Source organism: Onychostruthus taczanowskii, unplaced genomic scaffold (genome assembly GCF_017590055.1).
Source record: "Onychostruthus taczanowskii isolate IOZ18803 unplaced genomic scaffold, ASM1759005v1 scaffold38, whole genome shotgun sequence".
Lineage (NCBI taxonomy): Eukaryota > Metazoa > Chordata > Aves > Passeriformes > Passeridae > Onychostruthus > Onychostruthus taczanowskii.
This window is the reverse complement of record NW_024501237.1, coordinates 7,395,438-7,421,661: the sequence shown is the minus strand read 5'-3', so window position 1 is coordinate 7,421,661 and position 26,224 is coordinate 7,395,438. Positions and strand designations below refer to the sequence as shown.

Here is a 26,224-nt window from a genome sequence, read left to right as displayed (position 1 = left end):
CTCTATCTGAAAAAACATGATATACAGGAGAATATATAAAGAGCTTCAGTTATTTGCCAAGGGAAGATAGTTCTAAGGAAAGACATGCTAATAGTCTTTAAACACTTAAAATACTGCTACAAACTGAAAACAAATAATCTGCTCTCTATTTCCAAGGTGACCAGGAGAAAAAAATCTCTCCTAGCTTGGACACTGCCTAGCCAGTGCCCCGCGAGGCCGCATCTGGAGTGCTGTGTTCTGGGCTCATTAGGACAAGAAAGACAAGGAGCTACTGGAGAGAGTCCAGAGAAGGAATACAAAGATGATTTCAGTCTGGAGCATCTCTCTTATGAGTAGAGACTGCAGGGGCTGGGCCTGTTCAGTCTAGAGAAGACTGAAGGGGATCTCATTAATGCACATAAATACCTCAAAGGTGAGTGCCAGATTCTTTTCAGTGGTCCCCAGTGACAGGATGAGGAGCAAAGGGCCATAAACTAATACACAAGACCTTCCACCTCAACATGAGGAAGAATTTCTTTACGCTAAGGGTGGCAGAGCACTGGAACAGGCTGACCAAGGAGAATTTGGAGTCCCCCTTCTGGATACATTACAACCCCACCTGGGTGTGTTCCTGTGTCACCTGCTCTAGGTGACCCTGCCTTGACAGGGGGGTTGAATTGGATGATGTCCAGAGGTCCCTTAACACTACCTATTCTGTGATTCTGTGATTATGAATATCAGCAAGATATAGTCAAAGCTAGACTTGAGAAGTATATAATCTAGGAAGTCTAAAAATAGATTTCTGGATATTTATTTGTGCAAAGGCAGGATTAGGCAACTTTTCCAGTCCATTGCCGACCTGCTTCTCTGACTTAGTGATAGAAGTACTATGAATTTTTACTTACTATTTAGTTTCTTACCACATTATAAAATATTTAGGTAAATAGAATGGAAAATAAATGAAAAGTTGTGTCAAATTGGAAGGAAAAACCCCCCCCCAAAACCCCCAAAACATCAAAAACAAAAAAATCCAAACAAACAAAGAAAAAGAACCCAAACAAACCACAAACATTGGCATGAACAGTAAACTTATGAACAGCAACAGAAGGAAGTAAGTGACACAAGACAACCTACTGCTTGGCTAAAGACGATGTCTCTTCTTAGGGTCAGCATCAAACACTGGGGCAAACCACAGGCAAGTTCCTGGAGCAGGACAAACGCCATGGATTGCTTGGCCCTGGTCACCACCTCTCCCATGCAGTCCTTCAGTGTAATCACCAGCGGGTACAGCTGCTCATACCAGTCACCTAGAACAAAACAGGTCATCTGTTCCAAAGTGGAAAACTTGCAGTGAAAAACCCTTTTCCACTAGGAAGGATGGTGGCAGCAGCTGTGTAGATCACCTTTCCCTTTAAAACAACCCTTGCAGCTCTCCTCAGACCACTGTGGGATGGGGAGATCATCAAATCAAATGCCACTGGAGAACATGCTTATAAGTAAGACTCCATCTTACCACTGGGAATGGGGTTAAATCCCTAGCCTGAATCCAGCTGCACTGTGAAACAATGGCCGTTTCTAACAGTCCCAGCATCTCTGTAAAACTTGTATTTAAGTGTCACAGACAGAGTATACAGGGAAACACACAAATCCTCATTTAGCACATAAAGATTAATACAGTGGAGATTAAGATCTCCTTTCCAGGACTAACAACTGGCTATGTAAGAAGTGAAGTAGCATCAAAAATGCAAAAATGGAGAGGATAACCATGTATTTAAGAAAAAGTGGGTGCTGGAGGGCAAAACACAATAACAAATAGGTATCTGGAAGGGTACCTGCTTAATCTACAGGCTGGAAAAATAATAAGCTTTAGATCATATTCCTTTTTGGTTTTTTTTAGCTTCTCTCTATGTTGTCCTCTTTAAATATTTAGAGATATTGAACTCATTTTAACTATTTCTATTAGAGAGATGTAGACTATTTTGAAACATGTTTTTCCCTGTAAAAATACATGCTATTACTAAATATATTATTTATATATAATATAAAAATTATTAAAATATATTATTTATATATATATGAAATTATTTATAAATAATAATATATAAAATATTAAAAAAAACCCTAGTGAAATGCTTGAAAAATGTGATTCCTTAATACATTACAAATGAAACAGTGATAACTAGAAATGGAAGAAAATCAGAACACCTTCCACAAACTTGCCCAATAATCCCAGCTGTTCCTGAATTTTGCAGGATTTAATAGCATCAGACCTGCATTGTAGTTGCTTTGCCTATCTCTAAGTTGAGCACATAATAAAAACAAACAAATAAATCCTCCTCCTTCAGAATCTACATCTCAGTTTCATTGCACAGTTTGAAATGGGGGAAATCAACACTCTGGAAGAATCTATATAAAAGTTGGGAATACAACTGACAATGCAACAGTCTATAATTGGCTCATGTTTTCTGTAGATTAGTGTAATTAGAATCAATGATAATTAAAATCTGTTATAATTAGGTGCAAGACAGCAGCATCTTGTTTCAGGTAACATTCTGAGTCAGGCCAGTAAAAACTCATTAGTACTGAGGAAGTTCTTTAGGCAGGAAGACTCAGCTGACTGGTGCCAGTCAATTTGGCTGAGCTCCAGAAAAACACATAAATTAATAAAACTGTAGCCAAGAAGACTGGAGAGAACTTTCAAAGTTGGGAGAAATGAGAAAAAGCAAGGAGCAGGAAAGGGGAACAAGGACAGAGCAGGCACAGAGAACAACCTGAGCTCCTTTATTGTCTTTGTGGTCAGACAACATGGGTTTTAACACAGTCACAAATATTTAACCATGAGTAATACAGACTGAGGAAGCATTCCCTGGAAAAGAGCAGTTCTGAAGTGAGTGTCATCCTAACAAAACAGATCACAAGCCACCCCCCGGTACAAGCTCCAGGTGATTTTACACGTCATTGACTAACAGAAGGATGACACACTGCGTGCCAAGGTCTGGTGTACATGTTTTAAAGAGACTGCTGGAAAAATGGAGAGCTTGCAGGGCAGAGCTACCAAGATTTAGAATTTAATCTCCTTAGGATGATGAAAAAGGCTGAGCAGCAACTTGATTTCCCCTCTTCATGAGGAGAAAATAACAAGGACTAACTGTGGTGTTTATTCTAGGGAATAAAAGCAAAAGAACAACCAGAGGCTGCTGCAAAACACAGACAAGTTTAGAAATAAGGGAGACAAAAAAGTGTGATGTACTGGAAGTCAGTGTAGACAGATCAGGCAATCTAAACTCTCCTTTCAAGTCAAATTACCATCCTTTATTAATAGCAATAAGAGCAACAGGAGCAAAATAAACTCAAAATATGTAATGCACACTGAACCAATAAGGAGGGCTGTATGTGGTAAGACTACAGTTTGTTGGCTGCCTCTTACTTGAGCAAATAATGAAAAATATTATACTTGGCCATTTCAAAATAGACTTGAGGTACAGCAGGCATCTCTTCCTCCTACATGGGAAAGGAGACCTGGATACAGATACAGATGCCAAGGATATGGCACATACTCTGATAGCCAGGGCAGAAAAAGCAGAATTTCTAGAACTAACTACAATTCTTGAACCTGCTATTACAATTTCAGGTTATGTAGACAGGGCTAAAGAGCATTTCTGACAGCCTTTTTCATAAAAGAAGAGCATGTACGGACAGGAGAAGGGGGAATGGATTGAAACTGAAAGAGAGTAGGATTAGATTGGATATTAGGACAAAATTCTTCACAGTGAAGGTGATGAGGGACTGGAACAGGTTGCCCAGAGCAGCTGTGAATGCCTCATTCCTGGAAGTGTTCAAGGAAGTCAGGCTGACTGGGGCTTTGAGTAACCAGGTCTAGTGGAAGGTGCCCCCGCCCAACTCCTGCAGATGGGTTGGATGGAATGAGATGGCCTTTAAGATCCCTTCCAACCCATATAATTCTTTAAATTTATGAACAGAGGGGGTCACATACTGGCCACAAGTCACATAATACTTAGATCTGTTTTAACTGAGCTACCAGTTAACCAGTCCACCCACTGTGGATTTCTGTTTCTTCAGGAACATAACTTTGTATTTCTTTTTGGATGCAGGATGAACTGCATCCTAATATTTCAGTGCTCTGTTTCACCAGAATCCATTCTAATCCTGCTCCCACAATGCTTAAAGCCTCTCCCAGCTTTAAGCATCTGCAAATTTTATATGCATCATGCATATTTCATAAGGCAAGTCAGTAATAAAAATACTGAGTAATACTGGACCCAGAACAAATCTAAGTGGATTCTTCTCCATGCAGCCTTCTAGGTTGGCAGTAAACAACTGATAACCACCTTCTATTATGATTTTCCAAATTTGCACATACCTTGTGGTAGCTTCAAGATAATTTTCTCACAACATTTTTTGAGGGGAGACTACATGTTTGGAATACTAACTTACTAATTTACCAACATATGCAGTTTTTGTCTGTAATAGTTGCATTTAAAAGGAATTCAAAGACTTTAAATTCTCAAGGTCATGTTTTTATTGAAGAACATTCATACTAAATTTATTAAAAATAAATCCTACTGAATACTTAATGTCCCAAATAATACAGAGCCTTACTTACATATGTATTTGGCTTTTTGGAAACAACAAAAATTATAAGTTTGTAGAAAACCTTACCCTAGCAACTGAGAAAATACAAATTATTATAGAATATAGAGTTGCACATGTCACTAGTAAACAGGAGAATCTTTGTGTGATTAAGTTTTCCAAAACAATCTTCTGCTCCTTGCTCACACTGAAATTGTGTTAATAAGGATGTCCAGTCCCCAGAAGGTGGAGCTAGTTGGCAAATGCGACAGGGATAGCGTTGTTTCTTGAAAAAAAAAAGAATGTTCATGAATGGACAAGTATATTCTCATCCTTATGCTTTATTTAAAATCAAAATAAGAGGTGTATCAGAGACTGAGATCTTAGAAAAGCCAATTCTAGGAAATAAAAAAAAGGTGCCTAATTTTTGCTTGGTTAAATTTCACTGTGTCACTTGTTATGCAGGATGTCCTGCTGCAAATATTCCAGCAGGAATATGAATGAGAATCATTAATTAACAATGCACAACGGTCCAAAAAACCAGCAGTAACACCAACTTATATGTAAGTACTGCAGCTTGTGAGTTGTTCCTTGAAACTGAGAAGCACTGTGAAACTGAAGTTTGTGAAACAAAAGAACAAATAAAGACTGTATTTTGAAGCCTCCAAGTAAATTCAGTAGATCTTGGAAAAAAAGATTGTTTTGTACGCAAGGCATACATATATAATACTAATGCAATTCATATATAGACATTATTTGTAAAGGGAGCTGACATGTCTAGACTTCTCTTAGAGTGACTGTAGAATCACTTTGTATACATTTTAAAATATAATATATTTCCAAATACCAATTATTATTTCCAAAGAATTTCTTTGTAGAATCACTTCAGAAAAGGAATTATACAAATTATTGCTTTTAACACATTCACAGACTCACACACATTGAGTCTTCAGATCTCAACTTTCTTTTAAATTAAAATCACAAGATTTGTATCCACAACACAGTGGAAAATTGTTTGGAAAAGGGTAAAGAATTAACTGAATGAGTGAACATCTGAAAAAAAGAGATTAGGAGCAAGAATAGAAGCAACAAGGAGACTCCAGGATGACTGTCAGGTTGCTAAAATGACATGGGCAGCCTGTCAGTTTGGAACACTTAGCATCCAGAAGAACTGTCAGAGTCTCCTGATGAAGCAAAGAAACTCAGTACAAAAATAGCGTTAGTCAGCCACTGGAAACTAAAACAACGCAAAAAACCTAAACATATTAAATTAAAGAATGAAAGGATGAAACTGAAGGATGACAGTACCACCGCTATGCAGTTAGAATGAGATTAAAACAAAAGTGCATGTTCGGCAAAGCACTGAGTAAATATTCCATGTCCATTGCCAAGAGAGTGGTGGCAGCTCAGTCTGTGACAGGGTTTGCCCTTTGGTTACTGGAAAATACCTTTCAGTACCATGTTCCTGTAATCAACAGGCCTGTACAGGCAAATGACCTGCTTAGCAGCCAGCTAGTCAGTTCTGCATGCTCATATCCAAGTTACAACATGTCAAACCACATGTTAAATTTGATAAAGTTTGGCAGAAAAGCAAGCTCCTGGTCTTTTCAAAGTCAGGCCCACTGAAATGCTTATTAAAATATGCTGGTAACCAAAAAGAATGCTTCAGCATAGCACTCCTATCTCCTTTAGCCCTACAACAGATTAAAAAAACCATTTTTGTCACTGCTATTTGTGCCACCTAAAATCCAATAATGGCTTTAAGTCACTTCAAAACTTAAATGGTGTGAAGTTAAAAAACCAAACCTTAAATATGCAGAAGAATGTATAATGTCATGCTCTTAAAGCAAAGGAGGCCACTACAGACATGTAATATATATAAATATAAATGCGACATATAAATGTAACAGCAGATACCCACGAGGTAACCTTTCACTTAAATGAATCACTTACTGCCTGGTCATAAAAATAATCCATGACAGAATTGAAATAATAGAGGTAAAACAACATAAATGAGTTGTCTTGATATCACAAAGTGAACACTAGACAAACTCTGTTTTAAGGAAAAAGGAGGCAAATCAAACCAACCAACCAACACAGAGCAGCAGTAAATCCCTAAAATCAGTGTGAAATAATTAACCCAGAATTGATTTTACTTGCATAGGACAGGAGCAGTCTTTTAATTTATATTTTTTAAAAAGGAGGTTTAAAAACACTAATTTAGAAGATTTCACATATTCAACTTTGCACCATAAAAAGATCAGTGCCTTATTTCTATATTTTGCCACTAAGCTCTTGGAGCTCAGTTTAACTCCAGCTGAGGGCTAAGCTCTTTGAAAAAGGAGGAGGCTTTGTACTCATAATTTGCAGGAACAATAAAAACCTGAATAAGTTTTCCTAGTATTCCTGCACTTTAAAGCAGCAGTTTACTTTGCACAGTTTGGGTGTCCAGAAATTTTGAATTCTTGGGATTTATAATTCCATTGCAATCATCCAAGATTTTCTACACTGTCACATGGATTAATAGTTAAACCCGAAACCATCCAATCATACATACACAAGTATCCCAGCACATTTAATCACAGTGAAAACAGAAAGGGAAGACAAAGGTAGTAAAAGACAAAGCTAAGGAAATCTAATACATTTTAAACATAGGAATGTCCTGTGAATGGTGTGCTACTAAATATTCTGATATCTTGTTTTAATTTGTTGGTTCAGTTAAATAATCTTTCTTTCCTTTACATACTTTTCAGCTTCTGTTTTTAGCTAAAGTACTTAGCGAAAATACTGCTGAAGGGGTTGTCTTGTATTTCTGGGCTACATTCAGCCCAGATAAGGATCCTATCAAAAAGAAAATGATGACACAAAAGTGAGAGGGAAAAGGGGGAAAAAAAAGGCATAAGTAAAATTCATGCAAAGACAAGCTTAAAAGTAAAGGAAGGGAAAATGGGAGGAAGAGGAAGGGAAGAGAAATCTTTTAACATATGATTGCTCTAAATAAATTATGTCTGCTACTCAAGGACACAGACCACACAAAAAATTTTCATCTCCCTGACTAAACAATATTTTAATATAAAAGCTTTTCTGAAGATGCAAATAAAACTAGAACATGGCTTTATTTCCCACTTCTACCAGCATTGCATTGGAAGGGATGCGCTGAAAGGATGCAGTGCTCATTCCCAGGGCACTTAAAGTCAGAAATTTTGAATCTAGACTTATATTGTCCCAAACAGGTATGAGATAATACAAGAAAAATTAACCCACATATGTCTGTAGCAATGTGCGTTTGAACAGAGGTTTCCTCTAATTCCAGATAGGAAATGTGGCAACACTCCCCTGGTGCTCTTTGCAAACCTATGCTGAAGGTTATCAAAGGCCAATTCACACAGCTTACGACTCCATAATTCACTTAAAGGCAAAATCCAGGTGCAATCACACTGGCAACTCAAATTGTTTGTGATAATGTGGTGGATCCTGTATGTATCAAATTAGGGAGTTCTCACCCAGAGCCAGTGAAGGAACAGCTGGGTGGGAGCTCTGATGGGATGGTACAAGAAGCAGATGGAAACAGCCACTTTCAGCAGCCAAACACGGAGATCTGTCAGGGGCTGTGTAAGCACAAAAGCAAACTGCTGTGTTTCACTGGCACCTTTAATGCTGCAGGGACAGGCTTTCACGTTCCAATGCTCATGGCAAATGAAAAGGCAAAAGTAAAAACAATTTAATGTTGTCACATATTTCTCCAAGGCAAACCAGACTAGAGTTACAAGAACAACCAAAAAACCCCCTCTCCTTAAAAATTCTTTTACTCTTCCTGATTTATCCTGCAGACGATTCATAATCCTGCAGCTGATGAAACCATAGCATGTTACCTTGGTAACTGTAACTCAAATTCAGTCTTTAGAATACACTCAAAGGTCAGACTGCATGAAAAGTTAAGGCTAAGGAAGGTATAATTCACATTGAAAGGCAGAGTACAGGAGAGAAAAAGTGCTCCAACATTTCCAATTACAAAGATTCCAAACAACAAATATAAACGTGTTTGGGAAAAAAAAAAAAAAAGAGTAAGATCACACAATGCCACAATTGCAGTCACTGAGACTGCAAATATAAACCTACTTTAGGAAACTCTGAATATATGTTACAACAACATCTATAATTATATGAAGATGCTATTGCATCAAATTAATGTCATAACATTTTCTATCATCTAAAATGAACAGGTGTGCATTCTTTGAAAGGTTTTTCGTTGCTATATGATACAAGAATCCAGTCAGGTTCACTAAATAAGCAAAAATTTTATCCCATACTTCAAGGCATACTTATCAATATTTTGTCCAAAATTCTACATTCTTTTTCCTTACAAAAGCAGCCCAATTTCTCTGAGGATTAACTGAAGCAGTTTCAGAGTCAAAGATCAATCTGTGCCCATATATTTGCAGCATTAATGAAATACATTATACATTATGTATAATATATAAGCAAGATGTGGCAAGCTTTTAATTTATGTCACATTTGTGAATTTTAAGTAGCACAAAAGTCTGTAATTTTAGAAATGTATCTATGTGTGTACACACGGTGTGATTTTGTATCTAGGAAAATGCTGTGAACCCACAACCAGGCTTCAAGTTTAAAATTAAGCAGAATTAAGGCCAAATTTGTAACTGTAAACTTGGAATCTCAACCTCTTTGTATGTGCTTCACAGTGCACCCTTATGGTTTCATGTTAAATTTCAGAGAGGGAGATGCAGAAAAAAACAAACATCTAAACCCACACTCTCATAGAGAAGTCAAGCATGAAAAATTTCTGCCCCCAAGTTTTGAAAATCATTAGGGAACCAACTTTGGCACACACCTGGACAGCTCTTCAGAAAGCTCCATCTTTCAAGTTAGTCCTATAAAAGAAAGCAATTTTAAAACATCTCCATCTCTATATGACCATGAAAGTCCTATAAACTGTCCAAGGCATTCCTAAAATGATTTCTTACTCAAGAAGAACATGAAAACACAACAGTCTGCCCCACAAATCTCTGCAGTTTTCATGTGAGGGAGTATTACAGAACTTCCGGGACAGCTTAACAAAAGCACTGACTGCACTCACCGAAGGACAACTGTACTGATTCAAGAGAAATAGGGATGGCTCTGAAACGAAGAAAAAAGGAAGGATGTATTCCAGCACCATAGCAGTTGGATATTTTTTGTGTCCTTGGCCCACCAGCTCCAGAAGACAACTTCTCAGCTGGATGAAACTCATCTATAATTTTCTAAACATTACTGTTATTATTATTGCTAAAACAAGAGCTACATTTCATTCTACTTGATGGCTGCTTATTATAGCACTTAAAATTATGCAACTTTTTTTTTTTTTTTTTTTTTTTTTTTTTTTTTTTTTTTTGTCTTGTGACCTAAAAGCTCAAACCAGTATTCCATTTGCCTGTGTAGGGTGTGAGCCTGAATCAAAGCTAGGATCACAGTAGAATGAGAGACTCAAATGAACTGGTTAAATCCATAACATGGCATATAGCAGAGGAGATGTTCAGGGGGTTGAAGAGAGTAAAGGAAATTATGTAAAAGTTCATGCTGGCATGAACTAGTCATGTCAGAAAGCATTCCAAAATAATTATCCTAATTCATACCTTTTTTTTTCCTGATAGAGGAAGGAGGTATGGAAATCAGAACTTTTGTTCCACAACTATGAAATACAGACAAAACCCACAACATGTATGTCAATGCATATACACACAAATGCACTGCAGTCACTTGGGGGAGTGTTTGGGGAAAAGTGTACTACTGCCACTTTACCTGCAAAGCATTTCTACAAGACATGTTGGACTTCTAACAATAGCAGGACAGCTTGTTAGCACCATGGGGAAGAGAAGGGAGTTAGGAACAAGAACAATATTCAGTTTTTCTCTTTTAATCACAAAGAATATGTTTGAGTTCACCATCTAAGGATTCTTCCCAGTTCAAAACCACACCTACCTAGCTGTTAAATGTTTGTACCTTCTCTGAGGAAGGCAGGAAAGGTATAGAAAGCTGTGTTGATATTTTTCACCTGCAAGCCTTCACTAGAGAACAGAGATTATATTACCTTCCTCGCTAACATTACATGCCTGGTAGACAGAAACTTAGAGAACCAAACAGATAAGGAATAAGTTGCTCTCTGGACTAATCATACAAAATCAAGTCCAACACATCTTGCGCTGAAAATGATTCCAGGACTCCAGCACAAACCTCTCACACTGGTAAAATACAGATGTTACAGTTGCATTAAAAATCAATACTACAACCAGAATTCACAGAACTCACCAGTACTACACAAATGACATAAAGTTAAAAAAGTAATTTTAATTCTTGTTATGTAAGAAAGAAATTACAAGTGAGTACTGATAACTTTAAAACTCTTTAGATAAAACGATGTAATTAAATTCTGTGGAGAACATGTAAGGGAAGATACAGGATAAAATGCACAATGAAAAAAAAAAACAATTGAAACTATACAAACCTCCATAAAGTAAAGTAGTTGTGTTGGTTTGTTGTTTTGTAAGGAGAGTTGTTTTATTTAGCTGAAGAGTGGCACAAAGGTTGGCTCTGATTTCCTTGCATTAGGACTACCACCACTATCACTAAGGATCTGTTTCATTTATTGCAACACACTTTCAGACCAGAAAGTCTCATCAGACTTACTGAGCAGATCTAATTCCTGCATCAAGAATGCAAACATGAATAAGCCATAGGAGAAGATCAGAAGATCAGAAGGTGAAGATCAGAAAGTGACAAGGACCCACCATGTACAAAATTTTCTTTACATCATCCCATGGAATTATTCCACTTGACCTTTTGACACAGGCTGGCAAGTATATCCAGGTAAACATGAATTTTATCAAATCAGAAAATAAAAATCAGTGTATCACCTCAGAAAAGTGGAAGCATTTGCAGGAGAATGACACTGATACAGAATGTTCACCTTTCCATACAAGTTTTCTATGGGGTAAGACACAGTCCAATTTTTTTTTTTCCTCAAAATACTACATGCAAGTAAAACATAAAGTAAATTATATTACATTGGCCTATAAAAAGAAAATGTTGTGGTCGCAAAAGGTTCACTCTCGCACAAACAACTGAGCATGGCAAGCAGTCTGAGCACATATTAAAGCTGTACTTTGACACATAACTTCCCTACAAGTGTGAATACCTTGCTATTAGCACTCTCATCAAAGATACTATGGAGTCTTCTCTAGATGACTTTTCTGTTGCTTTGTAGATTTTTACTGACTCTTGTCAATGATTAAAAAATAAAAAATTAGGGGGTGTTGCTTACCTCCTGTATGCAACACCTTGCAATCTGCTGCTGAAGGCTCATTTTCACCCTCTTTAATGTTGCTGATGTTGTCTTTTTCAAGCAATCTGTCCACCATGGCAATAAGGCAGTTCAAACTCTTTCCCACATTGGCCCACACCCTGTCCTGAAAAGAGCAGATTATCAGTGCATGTTACTGAAGAATTGAAAAAAAAAAAAAAAAAAAAAAGAGGAGACAATAGTAACTTATTAACCCCTCAAGCTGAGACAGACGTGCAAATTACTAGAAAAATTAGATGTCAGCATATGACTGTTCCTCTCATCCTTCAGCCTATTACCAACCTGAGACTTTTTCATGGAGATTTTTCTTACAGTGTAAATGAACCCAAACTCTTATGGTTTTAGGCACTGGAGAACAAGTGCTTCAAACATGACATAAAAATGCAGACAAAGTTTGGGGTCTAATAGCAAGAAACTGAACAGCTTGTCTATTTAGATGATACCTTAAGAGTACACACTCAATGCCTTGCCAAATCAAACCTTGCATGGGCCAGTTTTGTCACAGTATGTAATAACCTCTTTTTGATAATTTAACATATCCTGTATTTTATCACATCAGTTAGTCTGCTGAAGTAAATGCTAAAGTCAAGGACTAGAATGAGAAACTTGCTGTCATGGCATATTTATTAGGTAACACCATTTCAGTATCATTCCTCACCTCTCACATAAACTGCAACCATCGCAATTAACAGTTTTTAATAGGAGAATTACAGAAGTAATAGAGTGGTAGAAAAAATTCTGTACGAGCCAGGAACAAAAGAAATAATATGGAACATAAGAAAGAGTTGTTATGGGACAGAGATAAAGGGAGGGTCCTTCAGGTGCTGGATGCTGCAGAAATCAAAGCTTTTGCATCTACTTTTGCAGCACTGAATAAGAAGAAAAAAAACAAGTCATACAAGAAATGAGGCTGTACACAAGACACACAATCAGACTAAAACCAAAACATAACAAATCCACAGAAACCACCCTCCCCCCTCCAAGTACATGTTTCAATGATGAGTCATTCTGAAAATATTGCAGAGCAACCAGAGTTTGCTTGAGGGTTAAAAATGGGAATATAACATCACTACTTTATTTTGTATTTTACAGTGCCAGAATAAGAGAAGGTTAAAGAAAACTGAGAATTCAGAGAAATACCATAGTTCCATATAAATGGCAACCCTCGGATTTTGAGCGGAGGCAAATCTAGAACTACTACTACTACTACTGAGGCAAACATTTAAATATAATGTTACTTTTCAACTATGTGCCACACTTCAGCCTGACTAGACAGATCTTATCTTTCCTTGTTCCCTCCTCTTGAGGACACAACCTGTGACAAGTGGCATCCTGACCTACAAGACAACACATGGGCCCACAGACAGAAGCATGGACTTTCCCAACCTGTACATCAGAGTTCCTCTCCTCCAGCTCCTCAAACCTGATTCCTGGAGCATTCTTGTGGTCAGCTTTAAGGACAAGTGAGCATCCAGTTTATAGGTGAACATGGAAACAATGGTTTCATTTTCTCCCTAAATAAACCTGCTTTAACCATACTATGAAAAAGGTACTGTTGATTTACAAGAGGAAAGAAGTTGGTCACACCCAAGCAGAACTGCATTTATTCTACAACTGTTTAAAGTGCTGCATGTACAATGTAATGTGGAAATATCTGCACCTGTACATGAAATAAAACATTAGACACATGAGTATTTGATATTCACATACAATTAGATACAATTAAAAGTCAAAAGACAGAGGGCAGGTATAGATTCCGTCAAAAGCCTATATGCACCTCAAGCAATCCTGAAAAAACATTTAGAATATTTGTGAAACTACTGATTTTTACCACCCACAATTCTGGGGAGAAGGATTCTATGAAGAATCCTCCAGAGAGTATCAGAGAGGTTCAGAGCTTCCAGTTACTGAAGTTGCTGAGGAATATGCAACTGAGCTCAGAGAGGCTGGCATCTGGAGTTATTGCACAAGCAACACAAATATGAACCCTTGTTTCGCATTGGAAAGAGCAGTTTTCTTTTTTAAAGCCAACTATTAACCCAGCATTGAGATTATGTCTATGCAACATTCCCACAAGCATTCCCTGCGGGTTTAGAAGCAAAATTCATAAACATCTGTTGGAAGAAAGCTCACTCTTATTATCATGTATCTGGCTTTTTTATATACAAACAACTGACAGGGAGCAAGGGGCTGTCTCACAGCTCTTTTTCTCCACATAGGAGGTACCTGGGATTGTGGGCAGATAGTAAATGCAGAGGTATCTATCATTCATTGAGATGTTATTCTGTCTCCACCAAAGGCAGTCACATTTATTAAGAAGGCTGTTGAAATTCCACAGTTTGGCAGGAACAATTCTCAAGTAAAAATGCAGTTTCCAATTAGCGTAGCTTTCTATGATTCTCCATGAGAAGAAATTAATCCACTTCATATTGTCATCCTTTACTATTTCCAGAATATTTTTCTGTAGCCTAGCACTGACCTTTCATCTTCTTAAGCAGTCTACTTTCAATCTGCCTGTGAATAATCTCACAAGTGATCACTTTATAGCATGTGCCAGGTTAAAGGACAAAATACAGTCTAGCAGTCTCTTAAGTGAGCACTCTTACAAACCCTCTGTGTCAAGTGACGGATCAGGAGAAATTTTTATTAATACACTGAAATACTAATGTGGCCAGGTTTCAGGCCTGGGAAACTTAGAGAGGAAGAATGAAAACAATTATTATCTCTCTTTCTGTTCATGCTGTTTATAGATACGTACCTTTGGAGTGTGCTATTCATAGTTCACCAATAGTGTCAAAGGTTTCTACTTTGAGACTAGTCAGATTTCACCTTAGCGATCCTGGCTGTAAAAGGACGCTACCGCTTAATAAAGTATCTCTTTTTCGCCTTCTGAACCATGGACTCATTTCGTCTGTCCCTGACTCAACAGTGTTATACTAACACCCTAGTTTTCTAAGCAGGATACTTCTCCCCTGATCACAAGTTTCCCAGTAGCTGCTGGAGCAAATGCGGATGGTAATTTTGTGGTATGAAAGAATGAGAGAAACAAGATCTCTTTCTCCCTCTCATTACTGCTTCTTTAAGTCAAGGCAATGACAGGGAAGGTGGAAATCTGTAATAGGACTTGACCCCATTGAGACAAGGCATTGCCACATTTACATCTTATACTTCTCCCAAACGTCAGAAGTCATCTGGAATGTTATGGAGCCCTGGCTCATGCAGCTAGGTGTTGCTAGGCAAAATGACCATAATCACACTTCTACTGTCTCCTACGCTGTGGCACTGGCAAGCAGACATGCACACTGAAAGATCTCCTTGGAAAGGTAGGCCTTGACATCAGTGAAAGTTGGGCACTTCTCCTAGGACAATTAAAAATGAACATTTAAAATAATTCTCTTTCATTCATCCAACTGAAAAAAATGTAATTAATTTCCATCTGATCAGAAAGTATCATTAAAAAGTAGGACAGCCGCCTCTTTCAGAGAGCAGGAATGGATACTCTTTTCTGTCACTGCACCTAACTGGATGTCTTCCTTCTAAACACTGCCAGCCAGTGAAGTCCCAGAAGCTAACTCTTTGTTTTTAAAAGATTCTCAGTCTTTCTGAATCCACCACAGAGCTCCTCAGTCATTTCTTGTCCTTCCATATGGAAGTGGACCCACCACTGCAGTTGGGTCCTATACTCGTGCTACGTATGACACAGCATCTGCACTTCCCATCGCTCTGAAGATGTTGTGTCTCCTTCACTTGAGTGGATATTCAGATATCTCCTTAAGATACTTTTGAGCTCTGTTCAGAGATAAAGGAATATCTTAAGTTACGCGTATGATTAACACCCCCTTGTGCTGTGGCACATGGAATAGGTCACACACACATTAGTCCTTCAGCCCCATGTCTGATCACCACATCAGCATCCGTACAGAGTTTATTGGAAATGCCATTTTATCTGCTCTTTGCAGCTCCAGCCCCATTAACCAGTCAGAAGTGTAGAGCCAGCTCCAAGTGGCAATGTGCCCACCTTTTCTTGTATCATACATGAAAACTTGATATGTGCCTTCCTGCAGGGAGGTTCTAGGATAGCAGAAGCAATTGGTGAGAGGAGAAGAGATTACCTTTCCAGAGTCAATGTAAAACTCTCAAGTTAAATATTTTTCCTTTGGCAGTATGCTTTCATGCTGCCTGTGCATAGTGCACCAATATAAATAGCTCAATCCATACTGCTGCCAGTGACTCTTTGTACTTCTGTGATGGTCATAAGGTAAGGTAACACAGTCATGTGAAGTGGATGGAGCAGGGTCAGCTTAAAGAGTTGTTTAAGGATTTAGATTTCAGGTAAAACCAAAATTCCAATTGCAAAATTTAACAGTAGTACTTGATAATAGTGAGGAAAAAGCCTACAACAGCAAAGGCAGATACAGCATTGTGCATACAAAGCAACATACATTAAAGATTTTTCGTTTATACTTGAGTTTCACAGTAGATTAAGTGTTTTTTCAAATTTTATATGCGTTTCTTCTTTCTCTATCCATCATGGTAATCACAATTTGATTATTAAAACTCACATTGTTTATCACCTTTACTGACAGAAATAATTTCTATCTATCCAAAGTCTAATCATTCAAATTCAGAAAAAAATTCTCAAGAATTTATACTGTTTCAAGTTTGACAATGACTCTGACTCAGTTCAATTCAGAAAACAGTGAAAGATACATTTAATTTTGAATCAAGATAATCTTACTAATTCAGCAGAAAAAAATACATACTGTTTAAAACTACCCACTTTTGCAGTTTAATAGGTGAGGACCAAGCACCTACCAGCTTTTTTTTTATCAGTTATGGAATACAGCAAAGCTATCTTCTCTTCAAAGATGCTAAATTGCATTACTAAATTAAAATACAGCTTTCACAAAGTAACACTTTTTCCAGTGCAAAATTTCTCTCTTTTACAAAAACTATTGTGTTAGTTATATTTCTGAATGTTTCAACACCTGCAAACGAATATTTTGGCTTTAGTTCAAGGAAAGAACCATCATTCCAGCCCCTCAGGTAGTTGAGAAAACAAGAAAAAGTGAATTAAAGGCTCTAAAACCGGAGGGCAAATAAAATAATGAGTTATTTATTGTTTAAATCTCATGACTACCTAATGCATGGGGCTGAAAATAATTGCCTTTCTTCGAGAAGAAATATATTCTTCTTCCTTTATTTTTGGGTGTGGATAAAAATCATAGTTCAGGTGCAATACCATAGCTCACACAAGTTATTAATTATTTACAATAGAGATGAATATGCTGGCAGCCTTTACATTTATGAGAATACAGTGATGAACTCAATGTATGAGCCTGGACTGAATAAAAATAGCTTGAGTACGTATGAAATAAAGTAACAGATCTATTATGAAGACATCTACCAAAATAATTGATTTATAAAATCTCAGCCATATAAATAATACATATCTTTGAAAGATGTGCTAAGAATGTTAAAATATAAAAGTTATATTTAATTCTTTTACACAACCTCAGACACTCTCCAAGAACAGAATCTAAGGGCAAAGGCCTCTGTTTTGCTGAGGGTTAATTCACGTGTATTTAAAACAGTTACAGCCTGTGGACTGGCTGGAGAGAGATGTTGCAGGGGGTGGGGAAGAAAAGAACATTTCCCTCTGAACAGCATATGCTGTTCCAGTCCTTAAATCTGCCCCACTAGCAAAACCAATCCAAGTAAGAACAAAGACTATTTTTCTGACTGAGCAAGAAGATACTCAACATCTTCACTGCTATATGCACAACCAGGCAGTCTCAGAGCAGCACACTGTACTTAGGAAAATCCTTCAAATTTAACTTCAAAATCTGCGATGCATCTGAAAAACACAATTTTATATTTTTGCACCCCTTTCCCCCCTGCAATGACATGTGACAAGGACACCTAGGGCTTGAGCTTGTTTATGCTGTTTTGTAGGGTTTCACACTGAACACTGACCAAGGGTTTCTGTCTACTTACCCATTCTTCCTCATCATACTCAGAGTGATGGGGTATAGAGTCCTGCCTTTTAATCTGAGAAGGATGATCCTGGTGCTGTGCATCAGCCCCTTCTTCTGCACTGTTTCTAGGCACAGCTGGTTTCTTGAGGACACAGCCAGGCCGGGCTGTGTACAGCGCTAAAAGGGCACTTCTGACCAGCTGGTCCTTGAATGTGTGCACAAATAACTCCGTCTAGGAAAAAACCAAACAAATGAAAACGCTAGACCAAAGAATGCAGTACTGCAGCAAAGGTGTGTAACACAGAATTATCCTTAGGCAGAGCAGGTTTCAGGCCTGCCTGGGAGGCAGAAAAAAAAGTAGGCCAGCAAATAATGAGGAAAATTTCAAGGGTTTTAGAGATATCATCACATTCTATAATCCCAGTGTTCTGAGGATTAACACAAGAGTACATTATCTGTCATAAAGATAACAACCTTTTCACACCTTATTCAAATTCCAAATTTCGCCTCAGAGGCAAGCCTCAACAAGAACCAGGTCCAAGAGTAAACAACCACAGCACAATAATTTCTGAATAAGTGTTAGATAAAACACAATTAACCAGTTTCATAATCTCCCTAAATAAAACCCTCCACTCTACAACCCTGAAATAGCAGTATCTGCAAAAGCAGTGTTTCCAGAGATAAATTTCATTACTGGTAGGTATCAACTGAGATATCATGGTAGGTGACACCTGATTTTAATCTTGACTTTATGCATATTTTAAAGAAAGGAAACTCTGAAGTAGTTTTCTTGGGTCTTCAGAAGATGCTATTCAATCTCTGTGTCGTTTTTCTATGTTGGCTGTTACAGCTGGAATTTTACCATATTTTAATAATCCTTCAACCTTCCTGCATTATTCATCTCCCTTCCACCTCAACAAGAAAAGTAAAATGCTTTCTGCATATGGGCTTCACCATGTTCAGATTGTCACCATTGCAACAGCACTTTTGTGTCAACACAACCATTGCAACAGCCACCAGTGTGTCAAACGTGCCCATCTCCTTTGTCTCAAACACAGCACCCTATCTCCCCTGGGAGACTTTGCTTATTCCCTCCATCAGCTGCCAGAACCTATGGAACAGGAGCAGATGAGATGCAAGGACACTTCCTATTACAGGGTGTAACAGCTAACAAAGCCACAGAAACAGCTTGGAAGAGTCCCAATTTTGGTTACTTCAACAACATTGAACAGGGTTCATCTGTCAGAGCAGGGAGAGAGGGTGCACCCTGCTGCCATGAAACATCCCACACATTGCAGCCAGAGCTCCCCTCCCCAGACAGAAGTCATGGTTCACAGGGGAAGCTGAAAGTTTCTTTCACAGCACCATTACCTGAATTTATTTATCCCAGGTCAGTGGGATTTTATTTATCCCAGGTCCATGGGAACTAAATCCTTATTATCCCAGAACATAGTGGATTGCCACATGCAGGCAGATTCAGGTGCTGAAATGCCTTTGTGCACACAATCTTAATTAAACAGGGATGTGGGAAGGTATGTAGATAAGATCAGAGGATCCAGCCTAAACCAGCAGGAAATGCTAGAAATAAGGGTTGCCCAGCCAAGCTCCGTTCAGCCCTTATGTGCTGCTTATGCAAAAACTGGAGGAAAAAGTAGCAAAAAAATCCCAAATCAAACAAGTGTCAAGCATCTCCCTGGAACTCCTGAGAAGATTCCTGTGAGTCTTTTCTCCCAGTTCCTGCACTTCTATTCTTATCCTATCCCTTTTTCATACTACCTGTTCATCTTTTGTATCCACTCCTACTCAACTTCTTTTTCTTGCCTTCCTGTCTCAATACCATCTCAAAAGTTTACGGATATTTAAGACAAAAAGGCTCTAAAAAATTGACGGTTTTCTTAAGGCTCCAGCTGCTGGGTTAGGTACTTGAATGAGAAGTTTCTGCTTTTTTCCCATTTTCATTATGTTTAGGAAAAAAATATTTTCTAAATAGTTTCACATGGAAAGGCTGAAAATTTTACTGCAAATAAATCTCTACAGTTCTAAAAATAAGAACCGTAGGCATATCTAAGAAAAAATATTGATTTTTTAAACCAAAACCAGATCTGACTTGGAATTCTTTAGACTTGGCAACACTACTCATCTCCCTGGCAATATCACCAGACCCATTCTTTCTCCTCATTACCAACTTGGTGCCTGAGGGAAAGGGTATTTTTAAACAGTTTTCTTACATGCAGCCCCTCAGGACTGTCTCCTCATAGTCCTGAATTGCTCTGCAGGACAATTTCAGTTTTTTACATTTCCAACTTCCAGATGGAACATGCTTGGAGAATGAATTAGTCTTTGGGGAATAGTGCTATCAAGCCCTACCATTCTTTGCCTTACTATGGGCACAATGAGATTTGAGGGGTTGTGTTGTAACAGCAAAGCTCCTCTTCAAGACTCTTCTACAGTTCTATATCAAGAGAGTTGAAACTCCATTACTCGCCTATCCTTAAAAACAGCAATATCATGGTTTTGCTGAGGTTTTATACCTATCCTCCCCACAATGTCTGTTTGAGATAATTTCAGGTCTCTGGTTCAGTATGGCAGACTCAAAAAAACTTTACATTTCAAAAAATTATGAGTATTGGACAGCTTGATGTAAAGAATGTCCACTATGACTGCAAAGTTTAAGTAATATAATTGAATAGAAATATTTTATAGGGAAATTTAGTTCTTAAAAGAAAATCAGTACAGAAGTGAGACTCTATTTTTTCATGCAGAACCTAAAATTATTCTGTAATTAAATTCCATTCAGGGATCCCATTGGTTTAACAGCAGTCTACATTTTAACCTCACTTTCTAACATCTCAGTACAGCTAAATTTGCAGAACATCACTATTTATGAAATTGCACTGAAATCACAAAACCAGTCTATGCAAAAAAATAAAAACTCTGCAAAATCTTTAAGATACTCTGCTAAAGAGTATTTCTGCAAACAAAGATAGGCATATCTGGAAAATTAATTTATCAAGCCTTCTGCAAGCTGCAAATGCTGATACACTTGTTGATAGTTAAAGGCTTCCTTAATTGATTAACAAAAAGGGTTGATAAAAGGTTAGTCTCAGGAAAACACTACAGTAAATTGTAAATTATATATGGAGATGTAAAACTGTTCTTCATATGAGAAAATAAGCTCCATTTAAGAAGCAGCAGTGGAATGATTTGATTTAATTTTCCACTTCCAATCCATGCAACCAATCCTTCCATTTTCAACATGAACACTTAAACGTAAGTCACATTATTGATAGCTCAGATTTACTCACTGCTACCTAATAATTACAGAAAGAATTATTATATATATCAAGTGATATGTTTTTTAATAAACTTGCAGAATTTAATGACCAGGCAAATCATGTTTATGACTTCTTCAAACAGCTGTTTAATTTCTAAATTTCTATCAAGTTAAAACATAAGAGCATTTATTTTTTGCATATAAAAATTGTAGGAAAAATGGAATAGCAGAACTACTACATATGCCTTGAGTACAAGTAGGTGTCATGTAATTATACTCAGCAGAGCATGTGCTACTCTGTCTTAAATATAAGCAAGAACACTCGGGTAGACTTGATTCTTCAGTACTGTACCAGACTATAGACAGAATATTTTAAGACAGCAATATAAGGCTTTGAGTTAACTATGAGGGATCTAATTTCAGTATTGTGTGGGTTCAATGAGTTTAGGGCTTTGAAATGGTATTTCCCTTTCCTGAAGTTGTTTCTCAGTCTTTTCCTCCCCATCTCTCTTCCCCTCTTCACAAGCAGCTGTCCCACCACACTTGCTTCCTCAGCAATCCACCCTATTTCTCTATTATCCTTCTTTTCCTAAGAGTAAATTTGGTAATAGACAGGGAAGCAGGTATTGAACCACTTCTGCTGCAGTTGTTCACACAACTGGATTTATCTCTTCCAAGCTAAAGGTGGAAACTAGACATCCACGGAGTACATGGGGTGAGACTCCTTCCAGGAATCTGAGCTGATGTACTAACAGCAATTTAATCCTGGTCCTGAAAAGTTGATATGAACATACTCAACTAAGTCACCAGCTATAAATGTAAAATACTTATGACTTTTGCAGACTAAATGAATTGTCTTTTTTTGTCCCTTTTCTATAGCCAGAATCTCCAGCAGGCCACGGTTCAAGCAATGCTTTAGTGCCATGGCTGCCTGCAGCCCCTCTGAAATCATCCTCTCCTCCTGCCCAGAGGCAAATGGCCAGAGGAAACAGACATTCCTTAGCAACCACCCTTTGGATCTTCCAAACACTTCTTTGTCTGATTTTCTTCACCTGCGCTTACAGATTTCTTTGAACTAACCTCTAACAGAGTAGCTTTGGTTGTTCTATGCACAGCTAAAAATGCCCTCCTACATGCAAAGGTACACTGTAATTGCTACAAACCCCATCTTAAATTCTTCTGCTTCATTTTCAGGCTGAATTCTGCTTGCTTCCATTATCCCTGACATTCACAGTGACTCCAGTGTTCTCAGAGTTACTGTGGATTTACACATCTGCAACTGAGAGCAATGTTTCTCTCCCCCATGGCTCTTCTGGAATGCCTTCACAGCAAGTGGCCAAGCTCAATGTTCAGATTTGAAACTTTCCACTGAATGAGGAACTGCTGGGGTAATGGTGCTGTCATGGATTGACTCTGGCACAGTGCCAGTGCCCCCATGAAAGGTGTATCCCCCAAAATGGTTGCTGTGAGATATGACGGTGTTCTCAGAGGCGTATCCAAGTCCCCAGTGGCCACACCAGGTGCCAATCTGAAATTTGGCCACTGATTGGTTTGACCATAACTTCCCAAAACCTCACTTCTGGGTCAAACCATGATAGGTGCTCAACAGACCACAAGGGCTGTCACTTCCCAATAGCTGAAGATATATTGAAATGGTTATTGATCGTATTATTAAGCCATACTGGGATCACGTTACTGAAGGGGTGGACCATGGAGAAATGGGAAACTCTTCACAACCACTCAGGTCATAGCTATAGTGCTTCATATTTTTATAGGATAACATATGCTGGGAAGTACTACAGGCTTCAGCTAATCTCCATTATCAGTCTGTGAGACTGGAAATATTATCTTCTCTAATTTAGAACTAAAGGAACTAAAATGAGGAAGAGCCTACAATTACAGGTGGATATAACAGGAGAAAGAGAATTAAAATTTGAGATCTTCTAGAACAAATTTCCCAGCTTCTCCTTCCAGGCTGCATCACCATTTCTGATCATGCTGTTATTCCAAACCTTAAACATCAACCTGGCTTGAACTACCTCCCACAAGCAGCAGCTTGAAATATAACAGAAAGAGAATAAAAATAATGACTTCTCATACTACAAAATTATTTATAATTTTTGATATTTTGACAAACTCCACTATGTGGCCACTACAGGATAAAGAAGATACACGGAATTAAGTACTTTTAAATAAAGGCAATCTTTATAGATTTCATTAATTTTCTACATGGAATGCCTACAGAAATGCTAAATAACATTATTTTTCTAATAACAACATTTTGATGCTTATTTTAGCTGAGTTTATTTAAAATTTCCTGATGCTGTGAAAGTCAATTTATGCAGAAACCCCCCTTCCTCCCCAGCAGTTAGAGAGACTTGGTTATTCTATTTTCCATTGCAGTGAGGATTTGAATCTTACTTTTTCTGAAAGCATCTTTAAAGAATTCTTCAAGCTGTCTGGAGAACGCTGGCTTGCAGAACTAAGCAGCAGGTCTGCATGGCTTGATATGAGAGGTTGCAGATGACTGATGTTGCTGAGAACTTCTTTTGCCTTGGCTGTGTTTTCAGGTGAATAGTAAATACACTGGTATCCAGTACTGTGATAACAAAGAGTCACAAAATGTCAAATTCATTTCTGCCATTAATAGCAATGCTTACAGTGCTAAAAATCTTGCCACTACTTTTGCAAAAAAAAAAAAAAAAAAAAAAAAGCCAGATGCCTGAACCTCATAGACACCACTGAAATGCTCCTGCCTTTAAGAGTAAAAACAAACCTTTCCTTGAACAGTAGCATAAAACAGACTGCCCACCACCACATGAGCATGTGGTAATACAGTACAAAATTCCTTTGAGTGACTGATCTGAACATAAAACCCCAATATTTTTATGTGTTTCTTTTAAACACTGTAATTCTAGAGATAGAAAATATTTGACAAAGTCAGGTAATAATATCAAAGAGCATAAGGCTCCTTATTTTTCCAACTGAACTTCCCAAAAGAGTATTAACTACCTCACTAAGTCTTTCAAAATGGGTCACTAATGTTTAATTGATCAATTGTGGCCCACACTGTGTTTTGATTAGCCTCAGTGGCCCACAGTGTTTTTTGATTAGCCTCAGTGATGTCCAGGAAGTGATGATAAACAGCATTATCTCCAATAAAAAACAGGTGTCTGATTTGCAAGAAGAGACATAGCAATGGGGTGTGGAAGTGAATTACTTCAAAACCACACAAATGCACACTGCAAACTTCCTACTTTCAGCTACTGCAATTCTTTTGCAGGACTTCTATCCCTCTTTCCTCTTCTCCTCCTTACAAATTATGCAATATCCTCTATACCATTGTTCTCAAACACCATTTCAGACAGAATGCATGCACCCACTGGCCCATGTCTGTAGTACACAGCTTCTCACCTGAACCACTTGTACGTAATTCTTCCTTTTATAAAGCCCTGTTTTAGTCTTTCCAAAATATTTTGCAGCTTCAGATTAAAACAGGAAAAAAACAAACCAAGCACCTCCTGGCACATCACCAATGCCAGAGGAATGTTCGTACTAGTACCAGCTGGTAGTGTTTGTATCTCCCTTCTCTCCTCTTGTGTTTTTTCATCATAAGTACTTCAGTCTCTTCAGCCCTTTCACCACTGATTTCTTTCTTGATTTTGCATACCAAGACCAAATATTGACACTTGTTCAATCCTCTGAACTTTATGCATTCCGTTTCATTTCAGTCTTTATCCAGATCTCTTCACTCCCCCCATTTCCCCTTTGTGTCTTTTATTGAGTCACTTCCAGTTCCCTCTCATTAGTTTTCTACAAATTAGAAACTAAATCTTGATCAGCCCCTTACAATTTAGCATCTTCTATGATTTTGGCAAATAAGGATACCTTCAAGCACTCTTAAAATTAAAGTTCTTGCTTACATATTTTGCTGAGTTACAATCTCAATACCCAATTCTATTCTTCTATTCCCCAATACCCAATCTATATTTCTGTCTTTCATCAATGTCTTCATTCTATACAATTCTTTGTAGAGGCAGTCAGGATGAATGGCATCTAAGTGAGCAAAGCTCAGCCATGCTAGCAGCCACATCTAAATTACGATGCATCTCCAACTTACATCAGCTACTCGTGTCTACTAGACTTGTGTCTAGTAGAAGTCATAATTCTGAGTATTTCACCAAAATTGATAATATAAACTGTCTCTCCTCATGAATTAGAGAAAAAAACCCAAACAAACCTCTGTCCCTCTGAGTAGTAAGGAAACTGCCACAGTTCTACCTTCGAGGTGGATACACTGTTAGTGAGTCAGACTTCCAGAATCAGACCTAGCACTACATTCACTGGAACACTCAAGCAGACAGGCTCAGTAGATAGGGCAGGGACAAAGAGTAATAGTCTATGCTAATTGAAATGAAGACATAGTCTTAAAAGTATTGATACTTCTCTAATTCCCCATCAGGCTTTTCCTTCCCTTTATCAAGCAGTCTTTTTTGCAGGCAGAATCTGGCTAATGCTGTTATCAAGCTCGCCATGCACATACTCCTTTCTGGGATTTCCCTCAGTCTTTAAATCCCAGATAATTTTCACTGATCTCCCACAGCCCTAAGCTTCACTGAATGTTGCAGCAGAAAAGCTACAGACACCACTGTAAGAAAGAGAGCAGAGTGACACAAAAGGTGTGGGCAGTTGTCATTGAAATTAAGTAAATCATAGCTTTTAAGTAAAGGAATTAGTGAAGAGAGGATGACTCTTCAGAATGAATTATATTACCAGACTGGTAATTATTTGGATAATTTAAACATTTCCAGAACCATAGTAAGCATGACACAACTTCAAATATTTAGTATCTCTCATAATTTGAGGGCAACTTCCTCCATCTCCCTAGAAGAATGAGTAATTATTTTTCAGAAACATCATGTTTGGGAGTATTTGAAGTTTCTAACTGTTGTCTTCACACTGTTGCATCTATGACTAGCTGAGGTTTTCTGTGGCCTTATCCTTCATGAAAAGACATTACTACTTACAAGTCAGTGACATTCC

The 26,224-nt window shown here is 37.9% G+C and overlaps 1 protein-coding gene across 8 annotated transcripts in view; it reads right to left on the bottom strand.

Annotated features, from left to right (window-relative positions):
• INPP4B (inositol polyphosphate-4-phosphatase type II B) overlaps positions 1–26,224 on the bottom strand; it is a 319,336-nt gene that overhangs the window by 58,437 nt on the left and 234,675 nt on the right. For all 8 annotated transcript variants that reach the window (XM_041411957.1, XM_041411958.1, XM_041411961.1 and 5 more), the window contains 4 exons: positions 23,603–23,780; positions 17,927–18,139; positions 11,891–12,035; positions 1,114–1,286 (listed from right to left, as the gene is read on the bottom strand). In XM_041411957.1, the coding sequence (XP_041267891.1) occupies positions 1,114–1,286; positions 11,891–12,035; positions 17,927–18,139; positions 23,603–23,780 (709 nt within the window). The remainder of the gene's footprint in view (positions 1–1,113; positions 1,287–11,890; positions 12,036–17,926; positions 18,140–23,602; positions 23,781–26,224) is intronic.